Here is a 27,730-nt window from a genome sequence, read left to right on the forward strand (position 1 = left end):
ATAGGTAAGACTTCTTCAGACAGGCATCCACTATGTTACCTCTGGTGCCTCGGGGAATTACTGGGAGGATTTGTCTAAAGTCACCACACAACAACATACAAATTCCTCCCATTGGCTGGCTGTTACCTGTCAGGTCTCTAAGAGTGCGGTCCAGAGCTTCGAATGCACGCCTGTTAGTCATTGGAGCCTCATCCACAACAATGGCTTTGGCTTCCTGGATGACTTTGCAGAGTGCAGTTCCTTTCTTAATGCTACATACTGGAATGTCCATAGCATTCAAATCTAGTGGGACTTTAAAGGTGCTATGCAAGGTACGACCTCCTGTTAAAATTGTGGCAGCTATTCCGCTAGATGCAGTGGCTAATGTTATCTTACCTTCAGACCTGATTTTTGCTAGAATAAGGTTGATCAAGAAAGTCTTACCTGTTCCACCTGGAGCATCCAAGAACAGCATACCTCTTTCATTCCTATCAACCATGGAAAAAAAACAATCATATACATCATGCTGGTCTGCTGTAAGCAAAGCAGCATTGTGTTCTACATAGGCTTACTGTTCTACTTGGTCATAGTTTATTTCCCTGCGGTACTCCCTCGCAAACCTATCATTATCAACCATTCGTGGCTGAGGTAGGCCATGCCCAGACAACTGTCTACCACCCATGGAAATAACCTTGTCCTGCAAGTCATTGAGAGTCAAGTCATCAAGGTGTTCCTTGTTGCCAATCTTGAAACATACTGGCAGCCTGTCAACAGGGTGCATCTCTGCTCCATTCGCAGCTTTGGGAATGACAGAGGAATGTAAAAGGTTGTCAATGTGTTCATTAAGCTGAGAGAGAATACTAGTACTGGCTGCTGAAATATCTGCACCCGAGTCTGGAAGAACAGCTGTGGTGATGGCACCATTAAGAGTGGTAATGTCAATCTTTAGCTTGGGTGCAGGGTCAGTAGATGTGACATGGTGGATGTTAGAAAGGCCTGCTTGTCCGGACCAGGAGCTATCGGACTGAGTAGATTGAAGGGTAGATGTATAGGGCCGCGGTGGATGAGGTTGTATGGGTTTGGAATGGCAGACTCTGGAGAAATGACCCAGTTTCTTGCAATTGTGACATGACACATGATATGCAGGGCATTGTGTGTCAGACTCTGGAGAAATGACCCAGTTTCTTGCAATTGTGACATGACACATGATATGCAGGGCATTGTGTGTGACCTGCTGAACATATTAGTTATACCATGGGCACTCGTGCTTTGCCTGTATATACACACTCGCCCTCGGGCCTGCGGCCCTCTGGCTTGTGCGTATATGTCAGGCAAAGCACTCTTGCCCATGGTATAACTATTACATATGTATATATGTATGTACTAGATAAAGCACTGCCGTGAGTACTATACGGGAAATATAGCACGAAAAGAGTGAGCAATAGACAAATATAGCACGAGGCGAAGCCGAGTGCTATATTTCATCTCAAGACCACTCTTTGAGTGTTATATTTCCCGTAAAGCACGAGCGAAAGATAGTGCTTTATCTGGTGTAGAGAATTGTCAACTTGAGGTACACACAAGACACACGAAACAATTAGAAACTCACAGAGGAGTGTTATTATCGGTAAAATAGGCATTGCACCTGTGTTTCGCCTGCGTTGCACTGTGCTGCGCCTTCATTAGTTGTTTCATGAGACTCGTCTGTCTTCTCAATACTTAAAGTTTTTGATTGTGGTACTTTAATAAGCATATTTCTGTGATATTCTTAGGACTCATCCGTTCATGTGAGCAAAACGTACTAAGTACGTTCACTGCTGTTGACCACAAGCAACCATCATCAAAATCTTCAAGTGTGTCTATAAATTAAATGCAGTGATTTTCCTCTTACTGGTTGGGTTGACTGGTCAGGCTATCAGCCTACACTGGCTTGGTTGATTGGTTGTACTGACCAGAATGAGTGATTACTCACTCAAAGTAGGCTATCAACCTACAAGAATAGACCTGGCAGTTCTATAACTACCTGATATAGAACTGTGGTCTAATAAAGTGTTCTATAACTACCCAATATAGAACACTTGTGTCTTTATGGTGAATATAGAACACTTTTTTGCTTTGATACTCCCACACAAAGTTCTTTATATATATATATCTGAACATGATCACATGTTGATCAAGATCACATGTATAAGCAGTAATTGTGTACAAGAAAAACACAACTTGCTGACACACCCTTAACAGTTGCAATTATTTGCTACTTTGATCTGGTGGATACTATCATCAAGTTTTCTAGCAGACTACCATGTTATACATAAATGGTGTGGTATTCCACAACTGAAACAAACAGAGTAAAATTTAACTTGCAAATTACGCATAAATTATATTCATTTATTGATGATACAAATGTACAACTGGGTGCAACTACAAAGGATATAACTATAGTAGGAAAATTACAAATAACATTGAAGTATTGAGAGATTTATTTTTATTTTTGATGTATGTGGATGTGTGTGTGTGTGTGTACGTGCAGCATGACTCTAGTTGTAGGCATGCAATTGTTGTGTTGCTGATTCTATTGTGCAATATTCTCCCACCATTACAGTTGAATAGTGGCCATTAGATAATGTTGGTGAGAGATTCATATTATCATGGGTTAGTGATATCACGTTGATCTCATTACATACGTCTCCTGCTGTGCAACTGTTTGAAGCTGAAATACAGTGCTCGTTGGGTGGTAGATTTGTTACTAAAAGAACTAAAGCTTTTCCGTCTATATTGTGCTCAACAAGAGTGTGGCAGTTCTCATTCTGTGGAATGTAATCAATATTTGTGTCACTTGGAAGATTAGGTGATGTAAGAATTGGTGTATCTGCTTCAACATAAGGAAAGGGATCTACATTAATGTTGGTAGCAGCAGTGAATTCGTTAGACAATTGGTTGAGTTGCATGGTGTCCTCTATATGATAAGTGGAGGTAGAATGCGTTGTGTTCGCTAGTATATTTTCTAATGAAGAGACTGAAGAAGCATTGTTTGCGTCGATGTGTTCAAAACAATCACTCTCAGAAATGGTCTCAACTGTTTCTACGTTACTGGTGTCAGCTAATAAATCAACTGATGCTGTGTATACTGAAGAATCATTAGAATTATCAGTGGAAATCTTTGTTATTTTGTTGTTGACAAACTGTGGATTGATACTTAAATGTACATCACCAACTTTGTCACCATGAACAAGTCCAACATATGGAAAAGGATCTTTCTCGGAAGTGGTCTGGAATATTTCATTGTCAACAGTTTGCAAATGCTCCTGTACTCCAGTAATATCTGCACATGCGTTGTGTGAACTGGCATGTTCTTGTAGCTTGGCAACATTAGAGTCAACATATGCGTATTCTCCATCAAATCGATTTTCTTCACCACAGTAGTATGAAGACATCTCTGTCTTTCCAATACTGTTTTCATCCTTGTTCTCAAATTCAGCCTCAGGTTGCAGTTGTTCTGTAACATCAGAGTTACTTTTCCCCATCATGACAAGATTTTCTGATGTGAGTTGGTTGAATGCTAAGTCAACTTGATTACCACTATTCTCATCTGAAACATAAGACCCATCATGAAAGCTTGAATTACTGTGATAACAGGAATCTTTGGTGCTCTGTCCACATACAGACTTTAACATCTCATCTTCTGTGCTACGTTCTTCCTTGATCTGTCCTAACTTGTGTGCATCATCTAGCCAGCCTTCTACTTTCTCATATGCAGCAATATACTCACAAGTACTTGGAGCCTCTCGACCAATTGTTGAAAAGTAGTCATTAGCACAGATTGAAGGTGCCTACAATGAAATAAAATTGGTAGATAGGATTGTGGGTTGAATTAAACAAATTTAGTAGTAAAGTAAACCATACAAGTACAGTATCTAAACAATACATACCATAGTTAGAGTAAAATAGAAACTGCACGGTTCTCTTTCATTTCTTTTTAGTTATAAGCGGTGTAGCTACCATTGAGGCAGCTGCCAACATAAAAATTAGGAAACTAAGTTTCAATGAAGAGAATTTGGTATGCAAAGATTGAGATAGTCCAATAGTCAATTGTGCCTAAGCTTCTAAATTCCTGGAGATATCCTTGATCATTCATATTTGATACTTGTAGCACCCAGATCACATTGTCAGTAAGATAAATAGTTCAGTGTGACACACATACTCATACACATTATACCATCACTTACTGTGCCAGACACTGCATCAGTGTTGTTACCATTTGCAAATTTAAGATGCAGTTCCCTGGATAAAGGATGAAATACATGTGATCATGTGTGCATTATGCACTATTATATGTTTTAACCAGATCAAGACACACGGTAGTGTGTCGTGCGGCCCAAGAAGCCGGCGCGCCACACCGTGAGTATGTTAACAGGAAGAAAGAAAACGCAATTTTCACACCTATGTTAGGGTCCGCAATCCGAAAAATCAACTTTCACAAATCAATCCCTCTACCATTGTGGGATGTTCATTGTAGTATCCCATTGCTAGATCCATCATGAAACCGGAGGCACGATTGTTGTCTTCACAGAAATATCGATTTTAGTATTTCGTGAGATGCAAAAATTATTTTTAAAATTTCGTGCTCCACACAAAGAACAGGATGGAACTTGCTGCTTAGCTAGATATTATCTAGAGTTAATGTAGTTAAAAAGTACGCACAGTAATAAGCAAATGATTCATTGGGTTACCGGCACAGGGTTGCTTTCTCTCAAAAAGCAGAAAACAAAACACGAATTTTCAAATTCAAACTGCCCTACCAGCCAAGATAAGAAAAGCCAACTCTTCCTCATAGTAATGTGATAAGGTTGGATGCATAGTCTGTCTATGCTGTTAGTCTGGAAAGGATCTGAGACTTCTCACCATCTGGGTGAAGAACATCAAAATTTTCGTGCGTCATTTCAAGGGATTCTCTCAATGGTACCAAAGTGCTTTCCAGTACTTCTGATGCCACACTGGTCACTTAATTTTGTTTAGAATGATGATAAAAGATGGTTCAAAACGTTTGGTAGTAGTAGTAGTTGGTATTTCTGTGATTTCATATGATGCAGTATACCAGCAGCTCCACCCAGCTCGAATCAAAAATGAAAGATTTTGTGCATTTTTCGGTTTGTTTTGGGATGTTTTGAAGCATAATGGTGATGTAGGGTGATCTAGTGAAGATTTGAAGCTACTGTGGAGCGTGAGAGGTGAAGTCAAATTTGGACGATTTTGCTGCCTCCCTTGATGCATAGCTTAGAGCGAGGCGTGGAAGCTGTGGATGAAACAATAATTGACAACCGCTATTACCAAACGTTCAGGGACATCTTTTGCCATAGTTTTAGTCTATAATTGATGATTGTTGTGGCTGCAGAAGCGCTGGAAATGGCTAGAAAGCGCTGGAAATGGCTAGAAAGCGCGACACAATTCTTTGATGCTGCAGAAAATTTTGATGCTCGTCACCCAGATGGTGAGAAGTCTCAGATCTTTTCTAAACTAACAGCATAGACAGACTATGCACCCAACCGTATCGAAACACTATGAGGAATAGTTGGCTTCTCTTGCCCTGGGTGGTAGGGCAGTTTGAATTCGAAACTTCGTATTTCTTTGTCTGTTTTTTCAAAGAAAGCAACCCTGTACCGGGCGCCCAGCAAATCATTTACTTATTTCTGTGCGTAGTTTCAACTACAACAACTCTGGACACGATTTGGCTAAGTAGAAAGTTTCATCCGGTCCTTTGTGTGGAGCACGAAATTATAAAAATAAATCTTGCATCTTGTGAGATACTGAAAATGATATTTCTGTGAAGCCAACAATCGTGCCTCCAGTTTCATGGTGGATCAAGCAATGGGATACTACAATGAACATCCCACAATGGTAGGAGGATTGATTTGTAGAAGTTGATTTTTCGGATTGCGGACCCTACCTATGTAGCTCTGTGATCCCTAATCCGATTGGACCCAAATGTGCTACAGAAGTGCCGGCCAGTTAGGGGAGTCTACAGTCATGCCAAATTTGAAGAAAATCGCTCCAGCCATTTCCGAGATACGAGCGAACAAAGTTTCGTTTTAATTTCTTCGTTTTTTTCTTCATCTTCATTTCGCACACTTCGCAAAATCCGCCATAAAACACGAATGCGTACTCGGATCGGGCTGAAATGTGGCACACTTAAAGGGCTCATTAAGGCAGATCTCCGTACCAACAGTGGTAGGAATCCGATGAACAGTCGTGGAGTTATGACCGATTATTTGCGTAAAATAAGGTCGAAGGTCTGTCACGCCTACAGGGTAAACCCTTTGGAGGAATGAGTTGAAAATTGATATGTAGATGGAGTAACGTTTGTAGGAGTGCCTTTTTGTGGTTTGAAAGGAATTGAGGAAAAGAACATGGAGATATGACACAAAACCCAACCTATGTCAAAATTACGCGATCGATTTTTATGAATAAAAAAAACTATTGGTTTTCACGTCTACCAGGTAAACCGCTTAGAGCAATGAGCTGAAAATCAGTATGTAGCTGGAATAATCATCATAGAAAGTCCTTGCAGTAGTACAGAAGAATCGGATCACAAACCACTGAGTTATGATTCGGAACACAACTACGTGTAGCAAATGCGAGATCGAGATACTCTAATAGAACAGTCATCCTAATAAAGCATTCAGCTACGTTTATATTGTATTTATTGTAACTTAGCCCTCACTGTAATTTAGTATTCATTGTAATTCTAGCACTTATTGTAACTTACCACTTACTGTAATTTAGCACTAGTTGTAACCTAGCACCTATTGTAACTTAGCACTTATTGTAACTTAGTACTAATCATTATTGTAACCTAAATTATAGGCACTTATGTTATTGTAACTTAAACTAGGCACTTATGTGTATGTACCTTGTACATTAGCGTAAAAACCCTGGTGGGTGTTTGCTAATCAATAAATAAATAAAAAAAAATAAAAAATAATAACTTACTCCATTATAGAATTATATTACATTGCAAGTTATTCTGTGGAGAATTCAACTACAAACAGTTAATCTGATAGACAATTCAACTACAGGCAAGTCACCCTGTAGAGAGTTCATCTTGAAACAAATCACCCCGAGAGATCAGCTAGAAGAAGTCCCCTTGTAGAGAGTTCAGCTACAAAGAAACCATCATGTAGAGAGTTCAGCTGCAAACAAATCACCCTGTAGAGAGATCATCTAGAAGAATTTACCTTGTAGAGATAGTTCAGCTACAGAGAAACTATATCATGTAGAGAATTCAGCTGCAAACAAATCACCCTGTACAGAGTTCAGCTACTAGCTGATCACCCTGTAGAGAGTTCAGCTAGAAACAAGTCATCCTGTAGAGAGTTCAGTTACAAAGAAACCACCATGTAGAGAGTTCAGTTGCAAACAAATCACCCTGTAGAGAGACCAGCTAGAAGAAGTCACCTTGTAGAGAGTTCAGCTACAAAGAAACCATCATGTAGAGAGTTCAGCTGCAAAAAAAATCAATCACCCTGTAGAGAGTTCAGCTATGAAAATATCACTTTGTAGAGAGTTCAGCTAGAAGAAGTCACCTTGTAGAGAGAATCCTGTAGAGAGTTCATCTACAATCAAATCACCCTGTATAGAGTTCAGCTACATTTCATCAGCTGCAAACAAGTTATCCGTATGGAATAATTGACATGTAATAACTGTATGTATTATATATATAATTTGTACATTTACTGATAAAATCTGAATTAGTTAAAGTATTTAAAGTCTGCTTCATCTTTTTCTTCTTCCTGTGGTAAAAAAAAAAGATAGGTTAAAAAGCCTCAAAGCTGGCATACTAATACAAACAGAAGTGAAATATAATCCAAAACAGCCAAGCTGTAAAAAAAGAGTTGGATTTCACATCTTTTTCACCATAGCTTTTCTGAGGGCCGCACTCTTTTTTTACAGCTTGATTGTTTTGGATTAGATACACTCTACAGTAAGTATCCTAAACCATCTCTTATAGCAATAGCATACAGATTGTACATATTTCTCATATTATAATTAATATACAATGCAATGGCTGACATAGTTACATAAATTGCATACCTCTTCTTGATAAACACCAAAAGTAGAACTATAGCAATCACTACCAAAATAGCAGCAATAATAGCTGAAATTATCAGTGCAGCAACAGAATAGTCTAGTATGGTCAATGAAATGTTATAATATTCATAGACAAAGTTTACAAACCTGACTTATAGGTGTTGATGGGTGTACTTGTAGGTGTTATAACTGGAGCCACATCTAGAGCATAGAGTACTTATAATTAATATAAAACAAAATAGAAAGAAATATTGGCAAAGAAAACACCTTGTGAAACTACACATAACGGATGTATTTCATTTACACACTGTACAGTATTAATTTTATTGTTAAAGATTTTTCAAGTGATGACGTAAGCAGCAAAACTCAACTTAAGATGTCAAATATCAAATCCACAAATTCCTAAAAGAGCAAATCATAGGATCTTATACTTAGCTAATTACTGCACAACCACAACGAAATTAATGCATAACTTACAGAGAAATGTGTCAGTGGCATTGACTACTGAGACATTGACAGAACATTGATATGTTCTATTATAATTATCTTGTGATATTCCACTATCGTTGTATATACTCCTGTATACTGAGTAATTGTCTACAGTTTCCCCTGATACATTTTTGACTCTTTCAACTACTGTGTCATTGGTAATCCATACAATGTCCACACTACTAGTGATACCTCTCACTGTAGTTACATTACATTCTAATAATAGTGGATCACCCACTTGTTGATTGTTGAGAGCAGTCACAGTTACATTAGGAGTGGGAACTACAATTGAAGTAAACAGAATTAAGCATAATACTAGATGAAAATCAGTTGTTACATAAACACACACACACACACACACACACACACACACACACACAAACTACATCACACATCACATCACATGGATTCATACATGCATGTCTATATATATTCTCCTAATAACCTTTCATTTAAGAGTTTAAAAAGTCAGCTAAAGATTGACATACTCTAATGGAATGATCAAATACTCTAAAGACCGTCATTAAAAAATCCAAAATACATAGTAATTGTAAGGTAAACAATTCTAGCCAATCTTTTGCCTTTATGTATAACACCAATGCAACAGCCTTGACTCCTACTCTGTACTTATTAAATGCTGTGTGGTAATCACATGGGTGCATTGTTGTAAGAGCTAAAATCAGCTTTTGTTTGAAATGCCATAAACTGTATGGCTCAGTTGCAAATGCTTTAGGTTATAAGGCTAATGATTACATCTATTTATACATTGTACATATTTGTAAAATTGCATGAAGCTGTAATTTTTGGGGAAAGAGGCAGTGTGCCAGTGTGTTTCCCATATATAAACCTCTTCACTCCTCATATCAACATCTTCTGAGACCTTATTCCAAGTGTTTGTAAAGCACAAAAGAAACCGCAAAGTTTTAAATAAACTTGTTTTGGGCTATAACCATTGATTTGAATGTCACTGAGCAAGAAATGAGCAAGAAATTTGCATGAGCAAGAAATGCAACATGTGTATACTTTTCAGAGACATTTAATATGGCACATACATAAATCCAATAATTATAATACAAAGATTTGTTTTACATCTCACTTGTCAGATTCAAAATCTGATACTCAGTAGCATTGACTGATGTAGGTGAGTTAATTGTTACAAAACATTGGCACTTTGTGCCATCATCATCTTCACTCAGTATTGACCCATTATTGTAAGTATCACTGTACACTACTGAGTTGTCTACAGTTTCCCCTGATATGTTATTAACTCTTCCCACTACCTCATCATTGGTAATCCATACAATGTCCACACTACTAGTGATACCTCTCACTGTAGTTACATAACATTCTAATAATAGTGGATCACCCACTTGTTGATTGTTGAGAGCAGTCACTGTTACACTAGGAGTGGAAACTACAGAACGCATAATATCACTGTGAACAGTGAAAACGTAAAACAGTTTTTTATTATTACTTTAATCATATTACCATTAGTGCAGTACATAAGCCCTTAAAATTGACATAATCGTTCACTTTTTGATAAAAGCACCAATTTTTTTACAGGGTATATGGAGCGTGCACTAAGTGTTCTAAGAAGGGGAGGCACGTAAAAAGTCCTCAGGAACACCCCTATTTGCACCCTGACAAGAAAACTATTTGTTACTATTAAAAATCAATCATGTTTCTATCAAGTTAACTGCTGGGCCTAGTATCATAGTAGTACAAAGCATACAGCTGGAACATAATAGCCTATTAGTGATCTATAAAAAAACAAATAGTTTTCTCACCTAGGCAGTAAACAAAATCACTAAAATTTCCATTTGCAGGGATTCTGTTAAAGTTTTGGACCTTCAATGCTGACGATTGTGTAGTACTATGTACAAGGATCATCCTGATGTGTATCGTTTCTTTATTGAAGGGGTATAACAAAAGTTATTTAATGCTAAAGTCACAGGTGGATAGCTCAACAAAAAACCATGAACTACAGCAGTTCAATTATCAAGCACAGAGCTTGAACAAAAGGTCCCTTGTCCTTATACTGGGCACCATATGAAAGGTAATTAAATTTCTAGTTTAATGAAGGCAGTTGCAAGTTGTTTCAACATCTTGTTCTCAAGTTACAGTGCTTTCAATTCAGTGTAATATAGCATAAGCAAGAAAAGCACACAGATGAGTATTAAGGTATTTCTTAGTGCTGTGATAATGCTCAAAATAAGTTTAAAGGAGCTGGGTTCCAATGAAGTGAGATTTTGAGCACTAAGAAGTACCTTTTGACGCATCCATGTGCTTTTCTTGCTTATGCTATATTACACTGAATTGAAAACGCTGTAACTTGAGAACAAGATGTTGAAACAACTCGCAACTGCCTTCATTAAACTAAAAATTTAATTACCTTTCATATGGTGCCCAGTATAAGGACAAGAGACCTTTTTTTCAAGCTCTGTGCTTGATAATTGAACTGCTGTAGTTCATGGTTTTTTGTTGAGCTATCCACCTGTGACTTTAGCATTAAATAACTTTTGTTATACCCCTTCAATAAAGAAACGATACACATCAGGATGATCCTTGTACATAGTACTACACAATCGTCAGCATTGAAGGTCCAAAACTTTAACAGAATCCCTGCAAATGGAAATTTTAGTGATTTTGTTTACTGCCTTGGTGAGAAAACTATTTGTTTTTTTATAGATTACTAATAGGCTATTATGTTCCAGCTGTATGCTTTGTACTACTATGATACTAGGCCCAGCAGTTAACTTGATAGAAACATGATTGATTTTTAATAGTAACAAATAGTTTTCTTGTCAGGGTGCAAATAGGGGTGTTCCTGAGGACTTTTTACGTGCCTCCCCTTCTTAAAACACTTAGTGCACGCTCCATATACTCTGTAAAAAAATTGGTGCTTTTATCAAAAAGTGAACGAATATTTGGCTTACGCGCTGGACTACATGGGTCAGTGCTGTTGACCCGGTTGACCCACTGACCCGAATAGTAATCCGGATGGGACCCGGATCTGACCCGCATGTGACCCGGTTTAATTAAAATAGAGGCGTGCCTCAAGCGCTAGATTAAAAGTCCACAGGTTTCAAGTTTCAAGTTCCATTATATAGTTAGCCCTGCAAGTTTTTACACTATAGAAAGGATTGTCTGCAAGAAGTGAGTAGCTACGTATTATGGGTTGTACATCTTATCAAGTGGGTGTGACTCCACGTATGTATTATCAAGTGGGTGTGGCTCCTCGTAAGTCTACATGTAGCTACAGCAATTAAGAATTTCCGGAAGTTAGTTACCTACATTTCAAGTAACAACACGGATCCGGTGATGCCATACATGTCCAAAGAGAATAACTGATACAATTCCAATAAGTGGGCGTGGCTCTATATATCCCGCACAGACAGCAAATCATATTCCTGAATGGTGAGTGTGGCTCCACGTAAGTTTGTTGAGTGTTTACAACTGCATGTCCACCAATACAATCGAGCTCGTTAACTTGATCTTATCCGGCCAGATATTCAGTGAAGTGGATAAGACCCCCTTGACCCGGACAAAATGTGACCCAAATGACCCGGATAATCCGGATCAGTGTTAAAACCGGGTCGGGTCATCCGGGTCATCCGGGTCACATTTTCTCCGGGTCATCCGGGTCTGACCCGGTTTACAATTTATCCGGGTCTGACCCGGATTGGATCACGTGAGAAACGAAATTGTTCGTTTGACGACGTGGAACTTATAAACGCTATCGCGTAGCTCTTTCGTGAGCCACGCCCACTTATCGCATTACCAACATATGCTCAGCCACGCCTATTTGTTAGTAAGTGCAGTATGTAGCACGAAACTGAGGGTATCTACGGTGAGGGGTAGCAATTGTCAGTAGGTGAAGACCTTTTTTTTTTTTTTTTTTTTTTTCTTTTTTTTTTGGTCTTCAACCTACAGCTAGGCTGAAGTTGCAATATTTACTCAACACGAATCGAACGCTCAAAATGTAGACTCGTTCGCTCACCCGACACTAGCCGAAACACGTCTCGGCTTTAATTAATCCGGGTCACATCCGGGTCAATCCGGGTCACATCCGGGTCTGACCCGGATTGCTATCCGGGTCAGTGGGTCATCCGGGTCAGCAGTAGTGACCCGGTTTCAACGTTGATCGGGATGACCCGGCCCACTTACAACGCTGCATATTACAAAACACTTAGTCTACATCCAATAGTTATGCCATTAATTCACTGTTACGAAATGTGACAAAATTAATACCAAGCATACAAGCTGTGGTTTTATGCCTAAAAATTTAGCCCCCACTAACATTTGTTCCTTCAATGCACTGAAAGATCGAGAAGCAACGTGGTTTCACAGTTTTTAGCTACAACCTGTACTAATCATGAATGTATGTAATATGAATTGAGTATTGTATAGGATGTGGAGCATAATTGCAAAATTTTCCCTCTCAAAATTTAAAATTGTTGGTGATCTGCAAAAGGTTTTACTCTTGAAAGTAACCCACTATATGGTGCATGTATTACTTACACATAAACTTACTAGTGATATTTTCTAGTTTGGTTGACTGTGTTGATATGTTAGTTTCAAGTCCATGAATGTCTACACTACACTCATACAATCCTTCATCATCTTCACTGAGGTATGAAAATTGTAAAGTACTAATATGGTCAGTACCATTGGAGACATTTGGAGTGATAGTTAATCTGTTATCATTTGTGATAGTACCATTAGGTCCAGTCCAGCTAATGCTAACAATTCTGGCATTAACTCCTTCAGCCTTCACCAAGCATTGTATTTCATAGGGGTTCCCCACAACTCTGATTTCCATTGTCTTGTTCAAAGAAACATTTACTACTGGTACTAAAAATTTAGGCAGATTTACAATAGTTAACTAAATCATTGTACTAATGTATAGTACACAACACATTGTAATGTATATACTGTATTGTCAGAAAGTTTTGTGGAAGAAAGTTGGTGAGTGAGCAGTGTTTTGCCAAACTAAATCCACCAAATCGTTTGTCCAATAAAAATCTGTATTAGTACTGTACTAAAAAATTTGCCAAACTTTTTCTTGCCAAAGTCCTATCACGACAAATTTGTCAAAACTGATTGTATATCAAGGTGTCCTGATTTCTGAGGTCAGTTTACATGCTAAGGGACTTTACCAAGTGTCCAGATTACACAAGTGCCCTCATTTTTAAGTTTCCTGATTAACAGGTTTCATTGTAAACAGCATCATTCTTTCACAATACATAATGATAATTATATACTGTTCATAAATTATAGCATACACTTACTTGAATATGAGCAACTGTCATAGGTAAAAAGTGTTCTTATGAAACGACCATCATAATAATGATACTCCACTTGCACTGTGCACAATGGCTCATTCAGAGGAACAAAGAACTTCCATCCACCTCTCAAACCCATTGGTGCATGAAATGGACAGTTTTGCTACATGCCATAAGCTGAATGCAGAGTTCACATACAAGACATATCTCATACCTTGCTCTGATATCCATTGCTGCAGTTAATATTAGCACGACAGTTGTATATATCATTTTCAATTTCTTCAAAACTCAGTGATGAATTAAGTGATTTGATTAATGTAACATTGACAGTTTTTTGTGGTGTCTCAAAGTTTGCCATACAATATGATGTAGCATGTAATGGCTGGTTTGCTGTGGGGAAGTAAAACATTTATATTTTCATAATTATGTAGATAACAATATATACAACCATGTAGGCTATTTTAATAAACAGTAAAAGTGAGTTTCATTATAACATTGTGTTAATGCTATATACACCTATACATTACTTCATAAACACATGCATTATACCGTACCACAGTTCAAATGTTAGATACAGTAAGTTACTTACAGGACAGACAGTAATTTATTAGTTGCAGTAATAATTATAGTGTAGAAATTGTTCCTTCTTAGTGCAAGAATACACACAAGAATCACCAAAAATTACTAAGTAATGTCTGGACACAAAAGTCTTCTTATCATACAATAATGGTAGTAAAGTAGCGGCCATAAAGATTTGGGCTTTCGTGCTGAACAATGTCACATTTCCTAAACAACAGCTTGTAATGATAGTATAAAGTCAAACTCAAAAGCATCTATGGGATTTTAAAAATTTTTACTTAGCTGAAATTTCTACTAAGTAATTGACCAACTAGTTAACTAACTGACCAAATGACTGGATGCTTTCAGCCAGGAGCTCATAAGCTTGTTGTGCAGCTGAATTCTCTGCAAGGTTACTTGTAGGGTGACTTGTACATGTTGCTGAACTTTCTCAGGGTGATTCTTTGTAGCAGAACCCTCTACAGGGTGACTTGTTTGTAGTTGAAGCTCTCTATGGGGTGACTTACAGTATTACATAGCTGCACTAAAGGTATTTGGCATAGTCCTGAATTACAAAGCTATGCGACTTCGGCGCTTATAAGCTCCTGCTTCAGCCAAGTATAACTTGACAACAGGCAGAGCTACAGGCTTGATTTTTCATTGTTACAACTTGCACTTGAATGGTCACCTTGAATAGTATACATGTAGCTGTTACCTACTGTTAAGTAAAGAGGTATGTAATAATTAAGTATAAGTAACAATTCTTGAATAGGTTTACAACCATCTGAGCTACGTAAGTAAGAGACTATATATGCTGAAGTAATACATTATTTATTTCTAATCATAAGAATGCTTGCATTAATATAGTTATTGGTGCAAGTACATGTATATATTAAATTTCATAGCACATATTATATGCTTTTACAATTACACACCACAACTCAAGTTGAATGTAGTTACTGTAAACAGAATTCTCAGTATTAATGCCTTCATTCCAGTAGTACTATAAGTAGAGAATATAATTATAAATGCCACTTCAATACTTAGAACACCAATGTTACATCATAAAAGTACATTCCCATCACACTACAAACACTTAAGCCTCTCAGTTTCCTTGATGTTTGTAAGCATAAGTGTATATCATTATTATCATATATCCTAATTGCAAAATGTGTACTGTTCTCATGTTACTGTAATATCGTGTCATGGATGGGTATAGCTAGTTTATATCTAAACCAAAAGGCTGGGCTGTGGAAAAAGCAACAATGAAGAAGATTTGCAAAATCAAAGGTGGTGGCCAAGAAATGGTTGTGATGATGCTAATCTCAATGATCATTTTCAATGACCACACCTGGCGTTAGCACTTTTGCAGCCATCTCTTGGTTGCCACCTTTGATTTCACAAGTTTTTCACCCTCTTTTTTGGGGGTTGCACCCTTTTTTCAAACCTTGGAATAGATATCACTTCTTTTACAAATGTCCTTTTTTATTGTTTTTTTTTTCTTTATTGTAGGAAGAGAAGCAGAGATTGATTTTTTTAAAATTTAAACGATTTTTGTAAATTGTAATAAAATATTATCATGTACCAAAAGGATAACTTTTAATATATAGCTCATGCAGAACTCTCCACAGATGACTTGTTTACAGCTCATCATCACTCTATACTGGCCCTGGGTGACTAGAAATGTAGCTGAACTCTCTACTAGGTGACTTGTAAGTACCTAAACTCTTGGCTGGGTGACTGTAATGTGGTTAAGCTTTCTATAGGGAGACTTGTTACATAGCTGAACTCTCTACAGTGACTTGTTTGTAGTTGAACTCTCTATTGTTATGTACTGGCATAGCTGAACTCTTTACAGGGTACTTGTACCATAGCTGACCACTCTTAGACTATTAGAATACTAGCTGACTGCTCTAATAGAGTGACTGCACTATTAAAGTATTTTGGTTGCATGTTTGTTACAGGTAGTTGACTTGTGAATTTTAAGGTTTTAAAACCAATTTCTACTGAAAGACCTTTCAAAGATGATTAATCTAGTCACATTTCAATTTTCAGATTGTTCCCTTCAGTTGTTTGTCTGGTAGGCATCACAATAAAATTGCCTTTTATTCACAAAACCGGATCGCATGCCTGATATGAATGGTTGGAGCTTTTGCTCGAGTGTTTGTTATAGCTCATTTCAAACCACTCTTACAATGCTTAATCTATCTACAATAATTTTCAACCTGTTTACTGAAGTGGTTCATCCTGCAGCCATGAAAAAGTACCGCTTTAGTATTTTTGTTTAAAAGTGTGCATGACCTCTTGAGTTCTTTGTTTTTATCTGATCTGTACAAAATATTGAGCTATAAATGCGCTTTATGACATGTACACTTCTACTGTCCTTCAAATTCAAGAAAATATTGTAAGACTAACTACAAATATATACGAAGAAACTGTACTGTCTCTTCTATAGTACTTTCATTTACTGATGACACCAAATGTTTTAAAACTGTTGGAATTTGTTTGATCCATAAAGGATATCAACTTATTAGCTTGCTAGACAAAATAATGGAGGTTTGACAGACAGGAATCTTACATTTAACTTATCTAAAACCAGTGTGTAGCTACATGTAATAGTTGGAACACAGGTATGAGGGCTTTGCCTGATATGATGCCCGACAGCCTGGGGGTTGCAGGTTGAGACATGCATATACGGCAAAAGCCCGAATGCCCCATGTTACAGCTAAATAACACTTCCGATCTGTATCGGGACAGAGGGCTTCGTATGATGGTGGCCTACACAGCATAATTCATACACAAATACTGGCTGTATTTATTCTGTCTATGTTTAGGTGTTGGAACCAATAGTCCAAAAATTCTATCTTGGCTCAAACAAAAATAGACCACAACCCTCAATAGTGAATAACATTTGAGTCATTTATAGATTTGAAGTTCATTTTGTCTCATTACAGGGAGTTTTTAAAAATAGTTATTTCAATACTGAATAAAGACGGGGTTAGAATAGGTAGTATTGGAACACTATTTATGCTGTGCTATGGCCTGGTGAAGTTTTGCTGACCACACCTGTCATGCATGCTCCTCACTAGCTATACCCAGAAACCAAAGGTGGCCCACCCAACTCATTTTGACCAGAGCCGGCAACACAAAGCAATCGCTCCAAGTTTTCAATCTAGGCCTTAAGTAAACTCTGTAGTTATTCCATTCCATAAACGGTTCAATAGCACAGATAAAAATATCACCGAAATTTTATGTGGTATCTCTAGGATTTGTCTGTTCATCATAGTCAAATATAGCCAGAATGTACCAGCTGCTGACCCATAATCAAATCTTTTAGGCATGTATATACGTATCATGAACCATGGTAGTGGTTCATATTAAAGGCTGTGCCCCTATGTTTTTTGTTGTTGCCAAAATCCCAATAGAACACTCACCTGAACACCACCTTAGAAAACTCCCCCAGCCACAAAAGAAATCTTAGAGGAAGAAGTATAGATCCACTAGAAAATATGAATTCAAATGAAACAATTAAAATACTTTTAAAAGCTGCAATGTGCCATTTTTTTTCATATTATTATGTTGTCACAGGTCTATGGGAAAATCTATTTACATTTTGGGGATAAAAACTTCTTTCCTGTATTTTTCTTCATGTCCATGTCCTATTTTTAAATGCATATCGCAATGATAACACTATTCTTAAGCAAGTTTGCTTCTTGTACAATATTATCCTGGGCAACAAAGTGACAATTATGTTTTAATGTAACAAAAGGTACTATTATGCACTTCACCAGATCTTCATCACCTATTCTATTCAATTATAAACTGAATGATTGCAATTTAACAACGTCTAGTCAACACTCCTACCTTGGAATTTTATTAGATAATAAACTATCTTGGTCATCTCACATAAAAACACTGCTGCTATATAAAGCTACCAAAACTTTAAACTTTCTCAAACGAAACCTTAGTAGTTGCTCACCAGAAGTAAAAGCATCAGCTTATCTCACCATGGTTCACCCTGTAATGGAATATGCTGTGGACCCGTACTATCATATCCAACAGTTAGAAAAAGTGCATGCAGCATAGAGCTGCAAGATCTTTAGTAGATACAGTTTAGTCACAAATATGTTACAACAGCTTTCTTGGACAAGTCTCCAAGTACATCATGAGATATGTAGGTTACAAACGCTATTTAAAATCATCCACAATGAGTACCCTTTATCTATCCCATCCTACTATTTAGAAATGGAAAGAGGCACTGGACAATATCATCCTATAGATGTCACATTCTTCCTACTTCATCCACCAGCAGAGTTTTTATTTCAAATCAATTCGTGATTGGAACGCTTTGCCACCCAGACTAATTGATCATGATAGTGCTGACCAATTTAGTAATGAAATCCAGTAAATTTGTAAATCCTAACTTCTGTATGCATGCAATCATTGATTCATTGTAACTATATTTGTAATCACTAAATTTTCCTTTTTCTCAGCACTGCATGAGTGCTGCCTGCTCAGTAATAATAATAAATAATAAATAAATAAGTAAATAAATAAATAAATAAATAAATGCAATTATTCTTTTTTGTGTCCCTGTGTTAACTGTATAATAAAACCTGTAAAACTCCTAATTTTGATCTCTTTAATATGCATTTATTTATTATTTGCTTTACAGCACAGTACACACACAAGATATGCACTGTATAATCACTAGTAGTCGTTAAAATCTAGTGTATTCTGAAGGTCCACTAGCATCCAGTTCCAGTGGCCAGGAGTAAGTAGTTATTTAAGATTAGTTACAGTTACTTATATTATATAAAACTTATTAAAGTGTAGTTATATATATATATATATATATATATTAGGTTGTAATTTTGTAATTACTCATTAATTGTATAGCTAATGTAACTTCTGACCATACCATGCAGTGGACCATTGTACCAGCACTGTAAAACTTTTTAAATTAGGGTTGTTTTAATAGTCACTATTCCAATAGGGACCAGAAAGAAGGCCACTATAGCCTGTGAAACATGGAAAACTCTGTTGAATATCTCAGACCAAGGATTGTTTTCTACATTCAACAGAGATTTAGTAACATGTTTCTGACTCCCTGCTACACAAGCTTTCAGTAGCCTTCTTTTGACACACGAGAAGTCAATGTTGTTTAAGTACTAGTTCCCAGGTTGTGTGGCTCCTCGGGTATTTGCCTATACTGCAAGCTGTCTGTGGATCAAGTCACCACCTGGTCTGAAATTTTTTTGTATTCAGTAATGCACCCATCAATGTTAAGCCCTACTCCCCTGTATGGGCAATGTCGGGCTTTAGGAAAGGATTTGAAGTTAAGAATGTGCCTGAGGGATGGGGGAATAAACAGACAGTGAAAAGTTCTTACTTGAGGATTGTGATAAAACTGAAACTCCGTGTCAAATTATCACGTCATAGGTGTGGGGATTTAACTTAACAATTTATCCCCAAGTTGGAGAATTTGACTGCCAAATCCCCAGTTTATCCCTATCCAGCTCCCTGAGTGGAATTTAGCATTGATAGGTACACAACATGTTTCTGATTCCCTGCTACACAGGCTTTCATTAGCCACCTTCTGGGTCCCCATAGTGGGATAGTAACTAACTAAATAAATAAATAAATTTATATGGCTACTGCAAGCAATCATTGGGTGTAATTATCTAAATGGTATCAAGACACGCGATAGTGTGTCGTGCGGCCCAAGAAGCCGGCGCGCCACACCGTGAGTATATTGACAGGAAGAAAGAAAACGTCATTTTCACACATTTGTATCTCGGTGATACCTCATCCGATTGGAACCAAATTTGCTGCAGAGTTCCCCGCCAGCTAGGGGAGTCTACATTCCAAATTTGAAGGAAATCCCTCAAGCCATTTCCGAGATACGAGTGGCCAAAGTTTCGTTTTTTTTTCTTCGTTTTTTTTTTTTTCTTCTTAGTCTTTTCGCACACTTGCAAAAATTGCTATAAAACGCAAACGCGTATTCCGATCGCCTTGAAATTTGGCACACAGAAGGGGAGTCCAAAGGCGAATCCTAGCATCAAATTTGGTACAAATCCGATGAATGATTCAGGAGTTATGACCGATGCTGTTGAAACCATCATAATAAATGAGACATGTATATACATTTACAAATTCAGTAACCCTCGGTCACATGCGACCACAAAGCTGGTGATCAAGTGATACCAACGTGGGCATGGCAAGGGAGAAAAGTAATTACAATTACAAACAAAAACAACAATTACAAAACAAAACAAAAATATTAAATTACAAGTACATTATCACAACCACTCTCGGCAATCCCTTGCCATAAAAATCCTCTGGGATGCAGTCATACAAACCTTCGAGGCATCATCCAGCATCCGTCGAACCAGTGGCCTTGTGATATTGATGTCCTTATCAATAAAATGTAGTACATTGTAAGTGTTAGAGACTGAAAATTGCTGGAAGTGACCTAAAACGCTGATCTCAAGAGTCTCATAAAAGTTGGTAACATTTAACCGATCTAGCTCTGATAGAATTTGGTGGTATTCGCGTAAAATAAGATCGATTTGTTGTCACGCCTACAGGGTAAACCGCTTCATGGAATGAGTTGAAAATTGCTATGTAGATGGAGTAACCATCATAGGAGTGCCTTTTGGTGGTTTGAAAGGAATCGAGATAAAGACCACGGAGATATGACACAAAACCCAACCTGTGTCACAATTACGCGATCGATTTTTAGGAATAAAAAAGTATAAATTTTCACACCTACTAGGCAAACCGCTTAGAGCAATGAGCTGAAAATCGGTGTATAGCTATAGCTGGAATAATCTTCATTGAAAGTCCTTGCAGTAGTATAGAAGAATTGGATTACAAACCACTGAGTTATGATTCGAAAGCCAACTCCGTGTAGCAAATGCGAGATAGAGATACTCTAATAGAACAGTCACCCTAATAGAGCATTCAGCTAATTTATTACTCCATTATAGAATTCTATTACATTACAGGTTATTCTGTAGGGAGTTCAGCTGCAAACAGTTAATCTTATAGACAGTTCAGCAAGAAGCAAGTCACCCTATAGAGAGTTCAGCTAAAAATATATCGCTGTAGTGATTCAGAACATTACAAGTCACACTGAAGAGAGTTCAGCTATAAACAAGTCATGCACCCTGTAGAGAGTTCGGCTACACTCTCTAGAGAATTCAGCTACAAACAAGTCACTGTGGAGAGAGTTCAGCTGCAAAGAAACTACCCTGTAAAGAGTGCATCTATACAAACAAGTTACCCTATAGAGATCACCTGCAAACAAGTAACCCTGAAGAGAGTTCAGCTACAGACAAGTCACTTTATAGTTTATACAGTGTTCAGCTACAAGTAAGTCACTCTGTAGAGAATTCAGCTACCACCAAGTCACTCTGTAAAGAATTTTGCTACAAACAAGTCACCGTGTAGAGAGTTCAGCAACCAAAATACTACTCTGTAAAGAGTTCAGCTATACAAACAAGTTACTCTGTAGAGAGATCAGCTAGAAACAAGAGAGAGTTCAGCTAGAAGAAGTCACCCTGTAGAGAACTCAGCTGCAAAGAAACCCTGTAGAGAGATCAACTACAAACAAATCACCCTGCAGAGTGTTCAGCTATAAACAAATCACCCTGTAGAAAGTTCAGGTACAAACAAATCACCCTATATACAGTTCAGCTACAAAAAAAATCACTCTGTAGAGAGTTCAACTACAAAGAAGTTATGCTACAGTGAGATCAGTTTGAAACAAGAGATTTCAGCTACAAACAAATTAACCTGTAGAGAGTTCAACTATGAACAGATCATCCTGTAGATAGTTCAGCTAGATATAAGTCACCCTATAGAGAGATCAGCTAGAGGAAGTCACCTTGTAGAGAGATCAGCTAGAAAAAAGTTGCCTTGTAGAACGTTCAGTAACAAAGAAACCATCCTGTAGAGAGTTCAGCTACAAACAAATCACCCTGTAGAGAGTTCAGCTGCAAACAAATCACCCTGTAGAGAGTTCAGCTACAAACAAATCAACCTGTAGAGAGATCAGCTCGAGGAAGTCACCTTGTAGAGGGATCAGCTAGAAACAAGTCACCTTGTAGAGAGTTCAGGTACAAAGAAACCACCATGTAGACAGTTCAGCTGCAAACATATCGCCTGTAGAGAGTTCACACAGCTAGAAACAAATCACCCTGTAGAGAGATCAGCTAGAAGAGGTCACCTTGTAGAGAGTTCAGCTACAAAGAAACCATCATGTAGAGAGTTCAGCTACAAACAAATCACCCTGTAGAGAGTTCAGCTACAAAAAGATCACCCTGTAGAGAAATCAGCTAGAAGAGGTCACCTTGTAGAGAGTTCAGTTACAAAGAAACCATCGTGTAGAGAGTTCAGCTGCAAACAAATCACCCTGTAGAGCGTTCAGCTACAAAAAGATCACCCTGTACAGAGATCAGCTAGAAGAGGTTACCTTGTAGAGAGTCCAGCTACAAAGAAACCATCATGTAGAGAGTTCAGCTGCAAACAAATCACCTTGTAGAGAGTTCAGCTACAAAGAAACCATCATGTAGAGAGTTCAGCTACAAAGAAACCACCATGAAGAGAGATTAGCTGCAAACAAATCACCTGTAGAGAGTTCAGCTAGAAACAAATCACCCTGTAGAGAGATCAGCTAGAAGAAGTCACCTTGTAGAGAGTTCAGTTACAAAGAAACCATCGTGTAGAGAATTCAGCTACAACGAAACCACCATGTAGAGAGTTTAGCTACAAACAAATAACCTGTAGAGAGTTCAGCTAGAAACAAATCACCCTGTAGAGAGATCAGCTAGAAGAGGTCACCTTGTAGAGAGTTCAGCTACAAAGAAACCATCATGTAGAAAGTTCAGCTGCAAACAAATCACCCTGTAGATAGTTCAGCTACAAAAAGATCACCCCGTAGAGAGTTCAGCTAGAAGAAGTCACCTTGTAGAGAGTTCAGCTACAAAGAAACCATCGTGTAGAGAGTTCAGCTACAATGAAACCACCATGTAGAGAGTTTAGCTGCAAACAAATAACCTGTAGAGAGTTCAGCTAGAAACAAATCACCCTGTAGAGAGATCAGCTAGAAGAGGTCACCTTGTAGAGAGTTCAGCTACAAAGAAACCATCGTGTAGAGAGTTCAGCTACAACGAAACCACCATGTAGAAAGTTCAGCTGCAAACAAATCACCCTGTAGAGAGTTCAGCTAGAAACAAATCACCCTGTAGAGAGATCAGCTAGAAGAGGTCACCTTGTAGAGAGTTCAGCTACAAAGAAACCATCATGTAGAAAGTTCAGCTGCAAACAAATCACCCTGTAGAGAGTTCAGCTAGAAACTAATCACCCTGTAGAGAGATCAGCTAGAAGAGGTCACCTTGTAGAGAGTTCAGCTACAAAGAAACCGCCATGTAGAGAGTTCAGCCTCAAACAAATCACCGTGTAGAGAATTCAACTACAAACAAATCGCCCTGTAGAAGGATCAGCTAGAAGAGGTCACCTTGTAGAGAGTTCAGCTACAAAGAAACCATCATGTAGAGAGTTTAACTGCAACAAATCATCAGTAGAGAGTTCAGCTAGAAACACATCACCCTGGAGAGAGATCAGCTAGAAGAGGTCATCTTGTAGTGAGTTCAGCTACAAAGAAACCACCACATAAAGAGGTCAGCTGCAAATAAATCACTTGTTGAGAGTTCAGCTACAAAAAAATCCCCCTGTAGAGGGATCAGCTAGAAGAAGCCACCTTGTATAGAGTTCAGCTACAAAGAAACCATCATATAGAGAGTTTAGCTACAAAGAAATCACCCTGTAGAGAGTTCAGTTAGAAGAAGTCACCTTGTAGAGAGTTCAGCTACAAAGAAACCATCATGTAAAGAGTTCAGCTACAAACAAATCACCCTGTAGCTAGAAGAAGTTACCTTGTAGATAGTTCATCTATACAAACAAATCACCCTGTAGAGAGATCAGCTAGAAGAAGTTACCTTGTAGATAGTTCAGCTACAAACAATTCACCCTGTAGAAAGATCAGCTAGAAGAAGTCACCTTGTAGAGTGTTCAGTTACAAAGAAACTGCCATGTAGAGAGTTCAGCCTCAAACAAATCACCCTGTAGAGAATTCAACTACAACAAATCGCCCTGTAGAGGGTTCAGCTAGAAGAAGTTACCTTGTAGAGAGTTCAGCTACAAACAATCTCCCTGTAGAGAGATCAGCTAGAAGAAATTACCTTGTAGAGAGTTCAGCTACACAGAAACCATCGTGTAGAGAGTTCAGCTACAACGAAACCACCATGTAGAGAGTTTAGCTGCAAACAAATAACCTGTAGAGAGTTCAGCTAGAAACAAATCACCCTGTAGAGAGATCAGCTAGAAGAGATCACCTTATAGATAGTTCAGCTACATTTCAAGTCACCCAGTAGAGAGATCAGCTGCAAAATAATATCCTGTGGGGAATAATGGGCATGTAATAAATATATGTATATAATTTGTATAATTACTAATAAAATCAAAAATAATTGAAGTATTAAAACCCTTCTTTAAGTTCTTTTCTTCTTCCTGTGGTAAAGAAAAAAACACATGGGTTAAAAAAAACCCAAATTCAGCCATTGGCCGGCTTTGCAGTATACAAATACAAAAAGAAGTGAAATCTAATCAAAAACAGCCAAGCTGTAAAAAAAGGTGTGGCCCCCAAAAAGGCCATGGTGAAAAAAGATGTGAAATCCAAGGTGGCGGCCAAGAAATGGCTGTGATGGTAGGTTAATGGTAAAAATTTTAATAACGACAATTCAGGTGAATTTTGTGCCGCTTGGTCTTGGCACCAAATTCACCTGAATTGTCGTTATTAAAATTTTTACCATTAACCTATCATCACAGCCATTTCTTGGCCGCCACCTTGGATTTCACATCTTTTTTCACCATGGCCTTTTTGTGGGCCGCACCTTGTTTTACAGCTTAGCTGTTTTTGATTAGATATAGCTTACCTGGAGGGGGCACCATAATCATGGAAAGCTCTATAGATCTATCAGCTAGTTACACTTTAACGATAGACAAATTCTCACACCAGTATACTTTGCAACTGATGAACATGGGATAGAAATTAGGGATACTTTCATTTCTTTGTCCTATTTTCTGTTTCACCTTATTGTCAGCTATACTGTAGTGTATAGGTTAATTTCAAGTCTCTGCGGCTTGTTATAATTCACTACCAGAGAAGTATGCCATGAAACATCTATGGTTTTTTCATGAAATGTTAAATCTCCCCTATGAAATGTACCATGAAAGTCAATTCATGGTATACGATGGGTTGTTTCATGGGCCATTAAATGCGTTTCCAGATCAGATTATCATAGTACTTTCATGGCGTTGCAGAGATTTCATGGGTGCAGTACCCATGAAATGTTAAAATTCATAAACCATAGGTATTTTCATGGGTATTTCATGTACTGTATCTGGTAGTGTAGGTCATTAGGTAATCCAAAGGCTGCAGCACATGTTGCTGTCCTGGCCACTGTAAAATTCTAGTAATAGTAAATAATAACATGCAATAGTTCTATAGCGGCTGGCTGGCATGCTAGCCTGACGAACTCAGGCAGGCCGGCAACTTCCCAGCTCAACTGCACGTTCCATGATGAAGTAGCCATCGTTATATCCATTCATGCAGAGGCACATGTGTACTTCCCTATGTTCGTACTCGTGCAAGAGCAGGTAAGTGCTCCACACATTTTAGTAGCTAACTATACGTACACGACATCGTAGCTACGTATCAGTACTCACGTGCAGGAGTAACGTCGAGTTGAATGTTCTAGCTTGCTGAAACTAAATCCACTCTGAGAGTTACCTATAAGCGATAAACAACGTAAGGAATATAGCTAGCTATAGCTACAAAACACTTGCACCACCTACACTGTATTTATAGCCGAAATAACGAAGAGGAGTATAGACATAAAATGATGCGTCAAGGCCGCATGGAGGCCGCCGGGCAAATTACAGCCATTTTTGTAGGGCAAAAGATGTGTGATGTCAACTACAACTAACCTATCAAACAACGATGAAAGCGGGTAGCTTGAGGATTAAAACCAGCAATAAATTTGGGAATGGAACTAGCTGTCAGTTACTTTTCAGACGCTAAAGTAAGTTTTGGGAGGCGATTTAAATTTCGCGCTACGAACCGCCCTGCATACATGTGCAGAAGTCACCCTGTATTTTTTTCTTCAGTTTTTACTTTCTTCAAGAAGTAGGCTGATGTTCAAACCTCATAATTGCTTTGTGGTCTCCATCAATAAACGGTTACTTTGATTAAACACCCGTGCTTTTGTATGGCTGTTCTCCAGAGATATATAGTTTGTAGCTGGTTTATACCCAGACACAGTATCCAGCTCTCCAAGGACCCATCATGTAGGTGGAAGAATGAAGAAAGTGGTTACCAACCACATGGACTAGCTATAGCTCTATTTCTCTGTATAAATATTTTAGTCACCAGTTCAGGAAATCTCGTCCCAAAGGATAGCAGGGATTACTGTCCATGTAGCCCAACAGCATGGAGAGCTATTATAATAGTTGTATAGTTATAATTGTGCCACCATACATACATGCATTGCCAAGTATAACTTCTAAAAATTAGCAATAAATCATTAGCATGGACAAATTAATCCAGATATCATATTGACATGCATGGTGTAGAGTGCTATATTATATACAATCTTAGAGAACAGGTTCATTGAAGTGACAACTTGGTGTCTAACATGTAGCTATGGCTTTTTAGAAGTTATACTTGGTAATGCATGTATGTATGGTGGCACAATTATAACTATACAACTATTATAATAGCTCTCCATGCTGTTGGGCTACATGGACAGTAATCCCTGCTATCCTTTGGGATGAGATTTCCTGAACTGGTGACTAAAATATTTATACAGGGAAATAGAGCTATAGCTAATTCATGTGGTTAGCAACCACTTTCTTCATTTAACAACTATGGCTTACACGAGGGATAGCTAACGTCTTGGGACTCTCGTACACTATCTGAGAAATCCAATTATAAATACATATAAATACATGAAATATTTATTGAAATAATATAGAAATACGTTTTGAAATACTTAAATATTGGGACTCTTGTACACCGTGTTGGATTTTTGCGTGGGTGCTGGCTACCCCTCGGGCTTACAAGGTGCAACAAAACTAGTACTATCAGTGTATTTTAACTCACAAATCAAAGATGACAGCTGACTGTTACTATAAAATTATTTACATTACAAGCTTAATGTCCGTAAACACTACCTCCACAAAGACCATTTCAGTGCAATTTGGTTTGT

General features: G+C 37.9%; 1 protein-coding gene across 1 annotated transcript; it reads right to left on the reverse strand.

Annotated features, from left to right (window-relative positions):
• Nucleotides 1–2,264: 2,264 nt before the first annotated feature.
• LOC136241108 (uncharacterized) lies at nucleotides 2,265–26,303 on the reverse strand. The gene is made up of 11 exons (XM_066032279.1): nucleotides 26,190–26,303; nucleotides 15,332–15,399; nucleotides 14,053–14,228; nucleotides 13,845–14,001; nucleotides 13,087–13,407; nucleotides 9,650–9,967; nucleotides 8,542–8,835; nucleotides 8,212–8,265; nucleotides 8,068–8,161; nucleotides 4,206–4,260; nucleotides 2,265–3,809 (listed from the first exon to the last, which is right to left on the reverse strand). Exons 2-11 carry the CDS (start codon nucleotides 15,387–15,389, stop codon nucleotides 2,517–2,519), a joined length of 2,820 nt encoding a protein of 939 aa, XP_065888351.1. The 5' UTR covers nucleotides 15,390–15,399; nucleotides 26,190–26,303; the 3' UTR covers nucleotides 2,265–2,516.
• Between the last annotated feature and the right edge of the window lie 1,427 nt (nucleotides 26,304–27,730).

This window comes from Dysidea avara, chromosome 12, assembly GCF_963678975.1.
Source record: "Dysidea avara chromosome 12, odDysAvar1.4, whole genome shotgun sequence".
NCBI classification, from domain to species: Eukaryota; Metazoa; Porifera; class Demospongiae; order Dictyoceratida; family Dysideidae; genus Dysidea; species Dysidea avara.